The 17,912-nt window shown below is 33.8% G+C and overlaps 1 protein-coding gene across 2 annotated transcripts in view; it reads right to left on the bottom strand.

Annotated features, from left to right (window-relative positions):
* Positions 1-17,912, bottom strand: part of LOC145259090 (tyrosine-protein kinase Tec-like) — a 208,792-nt gene that overhangs the window by 46,791 nt on the left and 144,089 nt on the right. For both annotated transcript variants that reach the window (XM_080116734.1, XM_080116735.1), the window contains exons 7-10: positions 16,823-16,887; positions 9,627-9,686; positions 6,051-6,182; positions 268-380 (exon numbers count right to left, since the gene is read on the bottom strand). In XM_080116734.1, coding sequence (XP_079972860.1) covers positions 268-380; positions 6,051-6,182; positions 9,627-9,686; positions 16,823-16,887 — 370 coding nt within the window. The remainder of the gene's footprint in view (positions 1-267; positions 381-6,050; positions 6,183-9,626; positions 9,687-16,822; positions 16,888-17,912) is intronic.

A 17,912-nucleotide genomic window follows, 5' to 3' on the forward strand; every position in this document is an offset into this window, starting at 1 on the left:
AGTGGAACAGAGTTCCACAGGCGTTCAGTTCTAAGAAAGAAGCTTTGTTCGTGGTATCTACGTTTTGATTTAGGCACAGATTGAGAAATTTTATTTTTACTTATAATACTTTTTGTAAAATCTTGAAATTTATGCTAATTTTTAAATACATAATAATGTTTTCACCTGAAATGCATTGGTTTAAGAAAAAAAAAAAAAAAAAAAATCACCAATGTAAAAAAACACAAAATTTTATCTGAAGTAAAACTTTGGTGAAAGAAGACTGACCGGCCGCGTTATGCTTGTGATAATTTACGAGCTCTGGAACCGTGCTGAAATAACATCGTTCAGACAGATAGAATTTCTTGTCGTTCTGTTTGACATGGTAATGTCTTGGTTTGCTGGATTGAAGAAAAAAAAAAAAAAAAAAAAAGTTTCAGGCATTATTTTTCCATCATTTTTAATCCATGAACCTTTTTTTTCATCATAAACCAGAATTATACCCCCCCTCCACCTTTAAAAAAAAAAGTCTTACTCAAAATATGCATATACTAGCTGGACCCCCGGCGTTGCCCAATCGTACAGTACGCTTAAACATGATATTTTAATTCATGCAGATTGCATATGTATTATTATAGAATCAATCCTTTATTGAATATTATAAATTACGCAGAATAATTTGCCCGGAGGACTAATTCGCAAAAAAAATTTTTTTAAAGTAATAATGATAATGTCGTTCATCAAATTCTGTCTGTGTTTGTTTACAATATCACATCAGCTGATATTTAGGCTTCATGATCTTAAATCTAGTCTTTCTTCTCTTATAGATAAAAAAGAACTTTTACAGGGGAACAGTTTATGTCACACCGGCCAAGTTTCGGCGTAAAATAAAATATTCCCCTGTAAAAATTCTTTTTATCTATTAGAAAAGAAAGACTTTAAGATCGGATTTTTTCGATTTTCGATATTTATCGGAGGAATTTCTGTACAAAACATATCTAAGAACACTGCCAGACATATAAATTAGCTTTGTGTGAAGTTTGCAAAAGATAAGCTCAGCTGCTTGGAACCTCTCACTCTCACACACACACACAAAGTGACTTAGATATTAGTAGAGATAGAGATACTAGTGTTCAGATGATTAATCGGAATCGGAGAATCAGAAAAATCAGAATTTTAGGGGGGTATTAGAATCAGTATCGAAATCAGAAAAAATTGTGCACATTTTCCAATGTCAAAAACAATTTCTTTAATTATCTTCTTTTTTTTTATTTGATTAAAAAATCTTCCAATTGCTGATTATAATAAGAATATAAGAAAGATTTATAGATTTTAAAACAAGATTTATTGATTTTAAAACAAGATTTATAGATTTTAAAACAAGATTTATAGATTTTAAAACAAGATTTATAGATTTTAAAACAAGATTTATAGATTTTAAAACAAGATTTATAGATTTTAAAACAAGATTTATAGATTTTAAAACAAGATTTATTGATTTTAAAACAAGATTTATTGATTTTAAAACAAGATTTATTGATTTTAAAACAAGATTTATAGATTTTAAAACAAGATTTATTGATTTTAAAACAAGATTTATTGATTTTAAAACAAGGTTTCTTGATTTTAAAACAAGATTTATAGATTTTAAAACAAGATTTATAGATTTTAAAACAAGATTTATAGATTTTAAAACAAGATTTATTGATTTTAAAACAAGATTTATAGATTTTAAAACAAGATTTATAGATTTTAAAACAAGATTTATAGATTTTAAAACAAGATTTATAGATTTTAAAACAAGATTTATTGATTTTAAAACAAGATTTATTGATTTTAAAACAAGATTTATAGATTTTAAAACAAGATTTATTGATTTTAAAACAAGATTTATAGATTTTAAAACAAAATCTATAGATCACCCCCTCCCCTCTTCAGAAGTGCTTTTTTATGTTTGAAAAAAATATCTACACGTTTAACACGTGTTTTTATGATATACATGAAAAAAATAACAAGCTTAGAGTTGGATTTTTTTTTTGTTTACTTGCCTCCCCTTGAGGGAAGAGTTAGACATGAGATCGGTTTTTAATGTGGGGGAAACCAGCTCCCCAAAAAGAGGCACTCTGGTTAGTCTACCTTATAGTCAGATTTAAAAAGAATGAATAATCAAGAATTTTTGGTAAAATTATTTAAAAAAAAATAGATGACTTTAAGTGCCATCGAAACTGAAACCAAAACTTATGAAAAATTCTAGGTAAAATTATTACAAGAAATGGAATTCCATAACAATTAAATGATACTCACTCGGGCATAAGCGTGGCACACAAAATAAATAACAAGTGCTATCCTATTAATATATAGATTCTACGTTCAACAGAAAAATCCCTAAAATAATAAAATAAAATTTTATGACTAACAGAGGAGTGACTGTCTTGCCTTCCATTTTGAAAACAATCTTTAAAAAAAAAGGGAAAAAAAAAAAAAAAAAGGGGAGATAATTTGAATTCGCAATATTTCACTTATTTTAGCCAGTGAACCCTTTAATCAGGTATCAGAATGATATTCTCCCCCCACCCCCTTTTCAAAAAATTTCCGACTTAAAATGTGCTAACAATAATAATGAATGCTAATAGCATTTAATAATGAATGCTAATAGCATTCGATACAAGTGGAGACTAAAAAATCAACATGGCGATTCACGCTGTGTTTTCCATGGTAACTAGCGAGGGGTACCCGGCGTTGCTCGGGTGTTTGGAGGTGTGTGTGGTTTTGGGTAAATCAAAACTCCGGGGGGGGGGGGTTAAAATAAATAAAAAAAAAGTTTTGGTAGATAAGTATGAGGATCGAACCCGAACCGTTAAGGCAAAGTTGTAAATTAAAGTGTGAAAAAATAAAAAAGAGTGCGACGGTTTTAACCATTGGGCCACCGCGAGATGCTAACGGAAACACGCTTGAATTTATTTAATTACTTGGATTTGGCAGGTGCACGTTTTAATGACTTAATGAGGTCAAGTTTGACTGCGGGATAGTATTTTATTTACTGCGGGAACGCTTTTTTTTATTTTTATTTTCCCAAGATGTTATAGGAAAAAGACTAACCCACATGCGGCGAGCGACAAATGTTGAATATTTATCTTCTCAAAATCGAGCAAATTAAATAGACAGGCGAGCTCCATTGTTAACTCTGAGATATTACGATTTATATGTGATATAAAAAGTTTTAAGAAGTTGTGGACCGACTGACCGCTTCTCTGAAAGAAGCCTTTTGTAGACATACAGAAAAAGCGAACACACATACACACATACATTTTCGCTTTTATATTTATAGATGTCTGGGTTTGTTGATTTTGTGGGGGAAAAAAAAGAACATTTTAAAGCTGTATCAGAAGTCTTTGTCTAACGCAAAGCAACAAAACCTTTTTGCTTAAAACGTCAAGCAGAGGTTCGCTAGTAACGAGCTCATTAGAGTAGAGTTCGTTACTAGCATACACGTCGACGTTTTCTATTTGCATGTCTTAAACGCTTCTCTCACTCCTCCCAGCGACTCGCCTTTTATAATGTTTCAGGCATACCCAATTTGCATATACCACACGAGATTGCTCGAGATCTATGCGTGACCGGACGCTTTAAAAGACAACAGCCGCCATCTTCTCTTTTTCTGTCTTTCAACCTGCTGCCGAGACAGATTTTCACCCGTTTCTGAGGTATGTCCTCTATCACAAAAGCATTATATATTAATTTTTTTTTAATTGGAATCCTCTGAGATAAGTAATTTGTGCATTTATTTATTTGCAAACTGTTATCTTCCTCTTCGTAGTTGCTATTGTTTCACTCCGTTAATTAGTGGAGATACAGTTACGACACTCAGCATTCCTATCCTGTTGCAGTTAATCACCTGAAGAAGGCCAGAGGATGAGTTGGCCGAAACGTGGTGAAACGACAACTATGAAAACGAGGATAACAAATAAATACTCATTTCAAAGGCTTTCGAATAAGAAAAATAACTCCGAAGATGAAGATAACAGTCCGCAAATAAGTAAATAAATTTAAATCTGGTAGACTAATGTCCATTCGATAATAATCCACTGCAAAAACTAAAAAAGAAAATGAAAATAAAAAAATAGAGGAAGGGGGCAAGATTCTTACGGTCTGCTGAGGATTTTTTTTTTTTTTACTTTATTATTACTTGTCCTTGAAATAATTTTTTGTGACACAAAATATTGTTTCTATTTTATCTGAACCCAAAATACATATTCCAGTTCACCAGTTGACAAAAGTTTGTTTTGTTTGCAAAATAGAAGCTGGTAAAATAGAAGTTTCTTATTACCGGTCAATAAACCTAGAAATTCCCTTTTACTTGTGAACTGACGTAGAAGTCCCCTTTTACCGGTCAACCGACATATAAGTCCTCTTTTACCGGTCAACCGTCGTATAAGTCCCCTTTTACCGGTCAACCGATGTATAAGACCCCTTTTACCGGTCAACCGACGTATAAGACCCCTTTTACCGGTCAACCGATGTATAAGACCCCTTTTACCGGTCAACCGACGTATAAGTCCCCTTTTACCGGTCAACCGACATAGGTGTTCCATTTTACTGGTCAACCGACATAGGTGTTCCCTTTTACCGGTCAACCGACATAGGTGTTCCCTTTTACCGGTCAACCGACATAGGTGTTCCATTTTACCGGTCAACCGACATAGGTGTTCCATTTTACCGGTCAACCGACATAGGTGTTCCATTTTACCGGTCAAACGACATAGGTGTTCCATTTTACCGGTCAACCAACATAGGTGTTCCATTTTACCGGTCAACCGACATAGGTGTTCTATTTTACCGGTCAACCGACATAGGTGTTCCCTTTTACCGGTCAAACGACATAGGTGTTCCATTTTACCGGTCAACCGACATAGGTGTTCTATTTTACCGGTCAACCGACATAGGTGTTCCCTTTTACCGGTCAACCGACATAGGTGTTCCATTTTACCGGTCAACCGACATAGGTGTTCCCTTTTACCGGTCAAACGACATAGGTGTTCCATTTTACCGGTCAAACCGACATAGGTGTTCTATTTTACCGGTCAACCGACATAGGTGTTCTATTTTACCGGTCAACCGACATAGGTGTTCCATTTTACCGGTCAACCGACATAGGTGTTCCATTTTACCGGTCAAACGACATAGGTGTTCCATTTTACCGGTCAACCGACATAGGTGTTCCATTTTACCGGTCAACCGACATAGGTGTTCCATTTTACCGGTCAAACGACATAGGTGTTCCATTTTACCGGTCAAACGACATAGGTGTTCCATTTTACCGGTCAAACGACATAGGTGTTCCATTTTACCGGTCAACCGACATAGGTGTTCCCTTTTAACGGTCAACCGACATAGGTGTTCCATATTACCGGTCAACTGACATAGGTGTTCCATTTTACCGGTCAAACGACATAGGTGTTCCATTTTACCGGTCAACCGACATAGGTGTTCCCTTTTACCGGTCAACCGACATAGGTGTTCCATTTTACCGGTCAAACTACATAGGTGTTCCATTTTACCGGTCAACCGACATAGGTGTTCCATTTTACCGGTCAACCGACATAGGTGTTCCATTTTACCAGTCAACCGACATAGGTGTTCCATTTTACCGGTCATCCATGTAGATGTCCTATTTTACCTATTGTAAAAGTTTGTATTTTCCAAAACATGTACTTAATTAACCGGTGCCCAAAATACATTATTCATTGTATAAGTTGTTATATTAAGTTTTACCAATTTACCAGTTGCATTCTGTTTTACCAATTATCAAAATACATATTTCCCAAAACATGATGATGATGATGATGGTCCCCACCCCCAAACAGTTTTAATAGGATGAAGAAATCACCAAATGATATAGATTGATAAATTGGACTTGGAGAATAGAGGGATAAATAAAGACCTGGCTAGAGATATTTTAAAAATTACCAATAGTATACATTGATAAAAATTGACTTGGAGGAAGCAAGAAGGATAAATAAACACTTGGCCAGAGATATTTTAGGTAGAAATTACAAGAATGATATACTTACCCATTCGCATATAACGATACAGTATAGAAGATGCGAGGTGTGGTTGAATCGCGTACCATAAAACACCCATCCCTTCCGTCACGACGCAGATATTCTTCGCACTTTTGCCGCGTTATATCCTTGTAATACCAGCTTTAAAAACAAAAGAAAAATGTCTCATAATTTAACAAATTTCAGAATTTTTTCTTTTTGTCACTTAATAGGGGATTCCGCCTACTAATTTTCTTAAATGCCTTGATTACAGCCTGCGCAAATAGATGGAAGGCTATAAGATCATAAATTTAGGTAAAAATGGCACCAGAAAAAAAATGGCGCAGTAAAAATAGCACCAGAAAAAAATGGCATGGTAAAAAATGGCCTGGTAAAAATGGCATCAGAAAAAATGGCACAGTAAAAAATGGCAAAAGTGAATAGGTAAAAATAGCACTGGTAAAAATGACATCAGAAAAAAATGGCACAGTAAAAATGGCAAAAGTGAATAGGTAAAAATAGCACTGGTAAAAATGGCATCAGAAAAAATGGCACAGTAAAAATGGCAAAAGTGAATAGGTAAAAATAGCACTGGTAAAAATGACATCAGAAAAAAATGGCACAGTAAAAATGGCAAAAGTGAATAGGTAAAAATAGCACTGGTAAAAATGACATCAGAAAAAAATGGCACAGTAAAAATGGCAAAAGTGAATAGGTAAAAATAGCACTGGTAAAAATGGCATCAGAAAAAAATGGCACAGTAAAAAATGGCAAAAGTGAATAGGTAAAAATAGCACTGGTAAAAATGGCATCAGAAAAAAATGGCACAGTAAAAATGGCAAAAGTGAATAGGTAAAAATAGCACTGGTAAAAATGGCACCAGAAAAATAGCAAAAGTTGATAAATAGGTAAAAATGGCACTTTGACAACGGAAAATTAGGACCATTTGAAATGTGCAGGTTAGCTCCCATTCCTCTCGTTTAAAAAAGAGCTGAGCCCCCCCCCCCCCCCCCAAAAAAAAAATTAAATAAATATTGGTCGGGGTGGAAGTTAGTTTATTTTCTATTTTTTAATCATGGTCAAAGGTCAACTAAAAAATGAAAAAGCTTTCTGTTAGTTTTACGATTCTTTTAGCGAGCCAGTGTGAAAAGTAAGGAGGTAGAAATAAGGAATATAAAACTTAATTGCTTGTATATCCACCCACCTCCTTTATATATTCGTTTGACTCTTCATCATAATTTATAACCATAGCAACCAAGCCAGGAGCCACAATACAGAACAACTAAAAACAAAACCCATGACAAGTGAACTAATTCACCACTATGCAGAACTGATATTTATTATGCTTGTCCCTTTTTATGTTATTTGCTTCTGCCCAGAAAACTCCGTAATTTTTACCAGCTGCTAAGAGACCCACTCATCAATATTGAACCCAAAATTATGTAGTTCAATTTGAGAGGAAGGGGGTTCTCTCAATAGAGATTTTTTTCAAAATAATAACGTCCTTATTTCAGCACATTCTGTACTATTCTGCATAAGTATCCAGACCTCTATAAATAGCTAATTTTTCTTTTATAGCAAAAACGTTATAATTGTGAATTGGGGGAAAACAAACAAAAACAAAATAAAACAAAACAATAAAAATTTCATAAATAAATTGGCAAAACAAAAACCTGATTCAAAGTTTTTCTAAATATTCAGTATTTATAAAGTACCGGAAAATGTTGAAAAACAAAATAATTGCCAAGAAAAATAATTATTTTTGATAATTATTAAAAACTGTTAAAATACAATTTTGCATTCAAATACAACAATTTTTTTTTTTTTTTTTTTTTACTTTAAAAAAAAAATCATTTACTTTTTTATTAGTTCATGTTTTATTTGATTTGGTAGGTTTTGTTCAGTCACCGACTGACAAGCATGTGTCGCCTCAAGAAACTCATTGGCTTAGAATGTACTAGAAAAATAAAATAAAAATTACACTGATTTTTCAGTCAATAAATATTTTAAAGTCTATTTTAAAACAAACCCAACATTCTTATAAAAAAAAAGTTGTAGATGATTATTTGTAAATATAAATTTGTAAATCAATTTTGTCAATTTTCTGCATAATAACATTTTTTAAAAAGTAAAAATCTTTTTGGTGCAAGAAAATTAAAAGCAGTTGCTGCCAGCGATTAAATCATTAGATTTTCTATTTTCAAAACCTTTTTTAAAAAGATTAATTAAATTTAGGCAGTGGCAAAATTTTAAACTTTTTCAGATTATTATACATAAATATTTATTATAAAATTATTAAAATAAAATGTTATAATTATTTTTTTCAGTGCTTCTACAAAATTTGAACCTAACCTAACCAAACCAACTTTTTTCAAACTAAAGTTAAGGGAGCTTAGCCCTGTTTTAAACTAGGGAAATGGGAGCTTGAGCAAAGTGCTATTTTTGCCTATTTATTTAGTTTTTGCCATTTTTACTTGGCACCAAAAAGTGGTCAAAAACAAATATATAACAAATAAATTTTATCAAAGGCAAGATAAGTTGGTTTGGCCAACAATTTTTATTTATTTAAAAATAAAACTACTTGGTCAAGTTACGCGATTTTTCGTGTACAATATTTTCTTCCTGTCACCAGTACATATATAGGTTTTTCTTTGTTTTTGCCGTTTGATATAGGGGGAATACCTATTTATTAACTTTTACCATTTTTTACCTGTATCATTTTTAACTAAGCACCACAAAATCATGTCATGATAATCATGATTAATGAAAACAAGTTGGATGGTTGAGTCGTTCTGCTATCTCAGCACACATTTTCATATAAATACAAAAAATCCTGTTGTAATTTATTTCGAAATTCTAATTATTTTATAAAGCTAAAAAATTCAATATATTTAATTCAATAAATGTTCAGATAATTAATGCTTTATTTTGTGTTGTGTTAATTTAGTGTTTTGCTTTTACGAATATGTTATATGAAAGTTCAACAATTCTTTGAATTGTCTGCCCTTGAAATTTAAAAAAAAAAAAAAAAAAAAAATCCTCTAAACCTAAAATGCACAAGTGCCTGAATTACAAAAAAAAATTTTTTTTTCAGTAATTTATTTCGGAATTTCAATCATTTCATCAAAGCTAAAAAATTTTTATTTTGATTAAAAAAAAAATATCCATATAATTAATGTTTTGTTTTGTGTTATTAATTTTAATGATTTTTTTTTTTTAAAGGGCCAAGGGCTTTAACAACTCTTGGAATTCTTCAAAAATGCTTAGGATAAAATCTGAAAAAGCTGATAATCTGAAACAATTATGGTGACTTGTTCAAAATTATATCAAGTAAGTTGATATTTTCTATATTTTTATTCAAAGTTGTTTTTTTTTTTATTACCTCCACCAAGGTATTGTATGTATTCGGCCAAGTTTGTAACTATGTTTTGTTTTGTTTGTGTGCAGTCTGGCATTCATATCACTGGACCAATCACCCCTAAACTCGGTCAAAATATCAATCATTGTCTTGTTTTGTTTGACATTTTAATTTAAATAGAAACGGCAAAATAAATAAAATTTAAAAATTGTTTTTAAAACATTTGAAAACTAAAGAAAATTACTTACTCATATATTTCTAAATCACGTAATTTTCTCACATAAGTTGAGGGAATGTATCCAGTTTTGCTGGAAAGAAATGCAAAATTTAGAAAAAATGTAAATGAAAGACATTTAAGCTGAAAAAAAAAATGAAATTTTTTTTTGTAAATGAAAAAAAAAATCGAAAAAATTGAAAAAATAAAAACTGAATAAACTCTTTAAAAAAGAAAAAAATTTTAAATTTAAAAAGTTTTTGGAGAAATTAAAAAACTTAAATCGAAAAAAAATAAACACAACTAAATAATAAAATAGAAAAAAATTCGAAAAAAAAAATTCGAAACGAAAAAAAAACAATTCAAAACAAAAAAATTTCAAAACAAAAAAAAATTCAAAACAAAAAAAAGATTTGAAACAAAATTCAAAACAAAAATGAAAAATTGGGGGAAAAATATGAACAATTAGAAAATATGAAAAATTGGGGAAAAAAAAATGAAAAATTTTTGGGGAAAAAAAATGAAAAATTGGGGGGAAAAAAAATGAAAAATTGAAAAAAATTTTTTTTTTAAAATGAAGAATTTAAAAATAAATGAAAAATTGGAAACAAAAAATGAAAAATTGGAAACAAAAAATGAAAACTTGAAAAAAAAAAAACGAAAAATTGGAAAAAAAAAAGGAAAAATTGAAAAAAAATAAAAATAAAAAATTGAAAAAAAAAAAATGAAAAATTGGAAAAAAAAAATGAAAAATTGGAAAAAAAAAAAATGAAAAATTGGAAAAAAAAAATTGAATAAATGGTCAATTATAATTAAAAGTAGGTACAATATATATGGGTAAAACGTAAGGGTAGTATATATGTAGGTAATAGTAAAAAAAATAATATATATATATATATATATATATATATATATATAAATATATATATATATATATATGGACCACTATGAAATAATGAGGGTCATTAAAGACCAATAAAAAAAAGAAAGGAAGGCACAAGGAACTTAAGGAACTACTATTTGGAACACTAAGTAGGGAGTCAACCATCGAGATGTCTGTACAGTCAGGGAAGGGAATTCCAAAGTCTAGCAGTTTAAGGGAAGGAACTATTAGAGTAGAAGGTTTTCCAACATCTACGAGTCTCTACAGTGACGGAATGGGATCTTACTATTTGGTGAGCTAGTCAGGGATATTTACGTCAAGGAGGTATAAGTGGTTTGTTTAAAATACTTTTTAAATATTTAAAAATACAAGCGCGGTATGCAACATTGCGGGGTTAGGTTAGGAGTTGGTGTTTGGTTGATAATGTGTGATCTATTAGTTTGGAGACTTTTTTTAATCCTGTCTAAGAGATGCACCAGCCCAAATGTGGCAACAATACTCCATACATGGGCTAATGGTGGCTTTGTAGAGATATTGGATACTCTCACGCGTGAGTAATTTTCTTGCATGGTAGAGGGAGCCCACCTTCTTCACAGCAACATTGATAATGTGTGGTATATACTTTTTTTTTTTTTACATTTTCACCCCAAACAAGGCACATTGCCACTTTGGTGTAGGGGGCTACTATCAGGGGCAACAACTACTGGGGCACTATGTTGAGATTTGGGCAGCAAGATGTCGGTTCACGTTACACTTGAACTTCTGCATGTCAGTACAGTTGGGGAAGCAGGGACCTGGAATGGAATTCCAGAGTCTAGCAGTTCTGGGGAAGAAACTATTGGAGTAAAAAGATCTTTTACATCTAGGGATCTTTACTGTATGGGGGAGGGATTTAGCTGCCTGCCGGGTTTGTTGAGGGTGTCTACGTCGTGGGGGCACAAGTGTCTGCAGTTCGCCAGAGCATTCACCATTAAAATACTTGTAGAACAGGCAGAGGGATGCAACGTTTCGTCGATGGGACAGAGGCTGAAGCTTAGATGCCAGTTCAGGGCCTATCAGATTGGCGACTCTCTTTTGAACCTTGTCTAGGAGCGAGAAACTAGTAGCAGATCCACCAATCCAAATGTGACAGCAATACTCCATACATGGGCGAATGGTGGCCTTATAGAGGTACAGGATACTTTCAGGTGTTAGTAGTTTTTTAGCACGGTAGAGAGAGCCTACCTTTTTCGCAGTGGCTCTGGCAATGCTTTCAATGTAATTATTCCAACTCATGTTTCCTGTGAACGTTAGGCCAAGCAGTTTGAAAGATGTACTCTCAGATAAAGAGTCACTGGCCATTGCTATTCGTGGCAGAGAAGGTTTCTTGTAATTATTGAAGGAAACCAGTTTAGTCTTGGCAGCATTGAATGTGACCATCCATTTTTGTCCCCATTCCACTACAGATTGGAGGTCATCCTCTAGTGTTTTTGCCATTTCTTTAGATATGTGTTCATTTGTTTTCCTGTCATGCCTGTTATAGAGTGTGGTGTCATCAGCATATATACCCATCTCAGAGGCAGTTTTGTCGGGGAGGTCATTAATAAATATTAGGAACAATAGAGGTCGAAGGATAGACCCCTGAGGTACTCCCACAGTTATATCATATTGTTTAGATGTACGACTGTCGAAGACAACCTGGATTTTTCTCTTATCTAAGAAGGATTTAATTATGTTAAGTATTCTACCAGTGATACCGTATGATCTAATTTTCCTGAGGAGACCCTCATGCCATACCTTGTCAAAAGCCTTTGATATATCTAGAGCTACCGCTCTGCCCTCCCCCACTTTGTTCAGTGAATGGTATATATGTTCAGAGATTAGTGAGGATGTCTGCTGTGGAACGGGCTTGTCTAAATCCATATTGTTGGTTAGTCAGAAGTTTAGCATCTGTAAGGTGATGGACTAGAGCATGGTTAATTATGGTCTCTAATATTTTAGCGAAAAGTGTGAGGAGGCTAATGGGGCGATAATTTGATGGGTCAGTTCTTTCGCCAGAATTCTTGAATACTGGTACAACAGAAGCAGTTTTCCAACAGCCCGGAAAGCAAGATTCATTAAGGTATTTGTTGTAGAGTTTGGAGAGAACTGGAGCTATTTCGGCTGAGCACTTTTTTAATAGCACAGCTGGGATGAGATCGGATCCACATACTTTTGAAGTGTCAAGGTTTTTTATGATAGCATGCACTTGAGCAGGGGTGATTTTTAGATCGTCTAGCGTGGTGTCTGTCCGCAAAGGAAAGTCAGGCAAGGGGTGGTTGGAAGGGTCCAGTGTGGAGTTTGAGGCAAACCAGCTGGCAAGCATATTAGCCTTGTCGGTTGCTGAGCAAACAACCTCCTGATTGTTGGTTAGTGGGGAAATTGTTGATTACCCATTATTTACTACACTGCTGTAGATTTTCAAAAAGTCACGAGTTCCTAATTTTTGTGTTTCGATGCGTTTTTTAGTGGTTTTAGTAAATTCTCTCTTAGCTGTCGCTATTTCTTTCTTAACGTTACTTCTAGCTTCTATATACTTCTGTCTGTTTGAACTGGACTTTTGTCGGTTAAATCTGTGGTATGCATGCTGTCTTTGAGCAATGGCAGTTGCGCAAGTAGAAGTAAACCATTAGGGAGAGTGGGGCTTGCTATAAAATTTCTGCATGGGAACATGTGCTTCAATTGCTGTTTTGAACCATTCAGTGGTCTCATTTGCGCACTGTTCAGCAGGAAGAGAAAAAAATATTTCCCCATGGGGCATCTCTGATAAGATCTCTGATGGCTTCCCAGTCAGCCTTTTTATAATATCTCGTTGTTTTGAGCACTGGCTTTTCAGTTTTGGCTCTAGAATTTAGGGCGATCTCGACCATTATCACTGCATGATCAGCATTCCCGAGTGGGCTGTGAGCATTAATCTATATATTTATCTATCTATCTATCTATCTATCTACCGAGTGGGCTGTCAGCATTTGTTATACAATCATCGGGAACTATGGTCAGAAACGGATCTAGAAGTGATGCGTGTTGTTCTTGCTGGTCAGGGAAACGGGTTGGAAACGTAACCATCTGTGATAGGGAGTGAGATATAGCAAAGCTATGTGTTGTGCTGCCCGCTGCATCTGTGTAAGTAGAGAATCCAAGCCAGTTTTTATGGTGGACATTAAAGTCACCAAATACATGTACTTGTGCGCTAGTGTCGAGGGAGAGTGCTGTGTCTATGCTGTCAAAGACTTTGTTTATTATGGTGCAGTCCTGGGTCGAGGGAGAGTGGTAGAGAAAATAAAAGTAGCTAATGTTATGTTGTATGTTTAGTCTAAAGCACATAAAGGCTTGATCATCCGTTTCTAGGTTTGTTTCTCTAGTAAGGGGTAGGGTGTTATGAATGTAGACTCCAAGTCCGTGCATATGTCTGTCAGAGTCCTTACGGCAGAGTGGGAGATAGCCAGGCATGTTAAAGTAGTTAGAGGGGATGGAGGAGTGTAGGTTAGTCTCACTTAGTGCTAAGATATCTGGGGTATTTGTTAGGAGAAATGCTTCAACATCAGCTAAATTAGTTCTAAGCCCACGGATGTTAGTGAATGCAAGCCTCAAGGAAGGAGGAAAGTTGGATTTGTTTGTCCCTAAGCCTGGTTTAAGCTTATTTTTTTTATTTTACTGTCATCATGTTTTTAAAGAGTTTCAGTTAGGTAAGGGGGAGCTGAACAAGAGGTTATGCAGGGTATCAGACATGCAACACAATTAGACCATTAGCTGACCTTTCTTCAACTAGAACTGTGGCCTCAGGAAAGTCCATCGGGGATGAGTGCAGGGTCCCTTTTCATGCGCGACATGGCACTAAAAACATCCCAATATTATACAACTGTTGATGGAGCAGCCGCTCTGAAGAGTTAGGACTCCTGTACTACCAGTCGGAAACAGCAGCCAGGAACTGTCAATCCGGTACCCTCAACCTATCAGAAGGTCAACCAAATCTAATTGCACAGGCATGTGTGGTACTGAAGCACTCCCAGGTGCCCAGTTTTGACGGGTGGGATGTGTCGGGAGTGGGGAAAACGGCGTTCATTGCCCTAGATAAGAAACAAGATCTACCACTAAGTGTTTTGTCAAATCACTGTGATAGTGTCTCTGTGCCTGACTAATAGGCAAAGAAGGAGTATGGAAGCCGGGTAGAAAATCTGCAGTAGAACTAGCTTGCCTAAAGTTAATAAGAAAGAAGTTTAGTATCTATGAGGAGGTGGACTAGTGCTTGATTGATTAAGAACTCAAAGATTTGGATGAAGAAATGAAGGAGGCTAATGGGTGATAATTGAGTGGATCAGTTATTTTTTTTTTCACCAAAATTCTTTAAAACTGATACAACAGAATCAATTTCCCAACAATCATGGAAGCAAGATTTGTTGAAGAGTTTGGAGAGAACTGGGGTGAGCTCAGCGGAGCATTTTTTTTTTAATAGTATAGCAAAGAGGAGGAGGAGATCAGGGCCACACACCTTTGAAGTGTCCAGGTTTTTTATGATATCACGAACATGAGAAGGGGTGATTTTCAGATCATCAGATGTTGCTTCTGTCCGCAAAGGGAAATTTGGGAGGAAATGATCTGTTGGATCTAACGTGGAGTTGGAGGTGAACCGCCGAGAAAGTAGATGAACTTTCTTAGTTGCCATTTAAACAACCTCATGGTTGGTGGATAGTGGAGTGGGGGTGGGGTGAAAGGGATTGTTGATTGCCCATTATTTACTACATTTTTATAAATTTTTCAGAAATAGCGAGTTGCTAATTTCTTAGATTTAATACAGTTTCTGGTGATTTCAGTACGTCTTCTCTAAGCTGCAGCTATTTAACTCCTACAATTATTTCTATCTTCTGAAAAATTTGAAAAGAAATTGAAAAGAAAATTAGAAAAAAAAATTTAAGAATTGAACATCGAATGCAGCAGCAAATCCTAGGAACATGTTTACCAGTAAAAACAGTTGGAAATAAGTCATACACCATCCACTATGACTATGCAATTCCTACAGTTACGTACATAGGAAACGGAGCTATTAAACCTGACGTAGTGATATGGGACAAGAAAGAGAAAGTAGAAACCCTAGTTGAAGTCAGTATCCTCAATGATTCAGGCTTAAACAGAGCTGAGTGGGAAAAGATGACAAAATACCAAAGTCTTATGTATGACATGAAAAAAAACTGGAATCTTAGAAAGATCGTCATCACCCGAGTAATTATAAGACCGACCAGACTCGTGAAAAAGAATTTTAAAAACTATGAGGTGCCTTCAATAATCCAATATTTCAGTCGTAATCCGACTTTTATCAGTGAATGAGACATTGAGATTACAACTGAAATATTTGGATTATTATGAAATTTTAATTGTAAGGTAGACAACTACAGTAATATTCCTCAATTAAAAAAAGTTTGTTTTCCATTTTTGATAATAAAAATAAAAATAAAATCAATAAAATAAATCTTCTACACCGAAATTGGCTTATTAATTGCTTTTAATGAAATTTTAATTGTAAGGTAGACAACTCCAATAATATTCCTCAATTTAAAAAAATTTGTTTTCTATTTTTGATAAAAAAAATCAATAGATAAAATAAAGAAAAAATCAATAAATAAAATAAATCGTTTGCACCGAAATTGGCTTATTAATTGCTTTTAATGAAATTTTAATTGTAAGGTAGACAACTACAGTAATATTCCTCAATTTTAAAAATTTGTTTTCCATTTTTGATAAAAAAAAAAAAAATCAATAACTAAAAAACCCTAGTTGAAGTCAGTATCCTTAATGATTCAGGCTTAAACAGAGCTGTGTGGGAGAAGATGACAAAATACCAAAGTCTTATGGACGACATGAAAAGAAACTGGAATCTTAGGAAGATCGTCATCATTCGAGCAATTATAGGAATAACTGAACTTGTGAAAAAGAATTTCAAAAACTATCAGGTGCCTTCAGTAAGTTTCCGTTTTTTTTTAAAAGACATTTAAAATTGTCGTAGAATCTTGAAAATTCAGTATGTTATTGCTTTACATGTTATTGCGTATGACACGACTGACCAATTTTTATGATTTCAGGTTGAATTGAACAGCTACAACAGGAATTGGAATACACCCTACTAAAGAACAGTTGGGAATAGGTCCTACATCATCTATCATGCCTATGCAATTTCTACAGCCACGTACTCTGAAAATGAAGCTGTTAGACCTGGCGTAGTGATATGGGATAAGGAAGAGAAAGCAGCAACCTTAGTAGAAGTCAGTTGAGTCAGGGAGGGGTTGGGGTGGTGGTGGATTGTCTGCCAGACAAAAGCAAAAAAAAAGACAACTTACCCGTTTTTGCTTTTAGCAACCCACCAATGTTCAAGGGAATTATCGAGGACTTCGTACCGCTCACCCTATAAATGAAGTACAAAATCATATTCAATTATACAAAAGCTAAATGGAGGCCATCTAGAACATATGCTGTAGAACAAAGAAAAAAAGGTCAGCGTTTTGATGTGATGTTTTGAATATAATAAACTAGTTATGACCAAAGTTTCATTTCATTCGGACAAAACACTAAGAAACGGGGCCTGATTAGAGTTGGGGCCCGTTTTGTTTGAGTAACCCTATATATATATATATATATATATATATATATATATATATATATATATATGAATTACAGACGCTTGGATATTTTTTGTTGTTTTTCGTTGATTCGTACGTTGAGTTATTTGGAAAATTATGTGTGAATTTGTCAACATGATGATGATCATCATCATGTACTGCATATGTGTGAGTCTAAAACAAACTTTTATTAAAAAAATACAAAAAAAAAAAAGGAAGGAGGAAAAAGATCAGGAAGGAAAAGGGACAAAAACAGGGCAGCCGCTGATCACTTACTATGTATGACTTTTTTTACATGTATATGTATGTGTATGTATGCATAGGCATATGTATGTATGTGCGTATTTGTGTGCATGTTTGTGTATGAGTGCATATTTATGTATGTGTATGTAGGTAAGTGTATGTATATATATATATATATGTACATATGTGTATATGTGTGTATGTATTTGTATATGTGTGTGTGTATTTATATGTGTGTATGTGTATTATGCATTGTGTATGTATATATGTATATGTATGTATGTGTATTATGCATTGTGTATGTATATATGTGTGTATGTTTACAGATATGTATGTATGTGTATATATGTATATTTGCATTTATATATATATATATGTATGTATGCCATTGACCGTCTTGTGTATGTATATGTATGTGTATTATGTATTGTGTGTGTATGTGTATATATGTATGTATGCGTGCATGTATATATATATATGTATGTATACTAGTGACCGTCTTAAGTGTCATGTCTGTTTCATCGTGTGAATTTTGCCGGCAGGACTAAAGTCTTTTTCGGCTCATGGA

This window comes from Euprymna scolopes, chromosome 34 (genome assembly GCF_053919585.1).
Source record: "Euprymna scolopes isolate OS-2025 chromosome 34, ASM5391958v1, whole genome shotgun sequence".
NCBI classification, from domain to species: Eukaryota; Metazoa; Mollusca; class Cephalopoda; order Sepiida; family Sepiolidae; genus Euprymna; species Euprymna scolopes.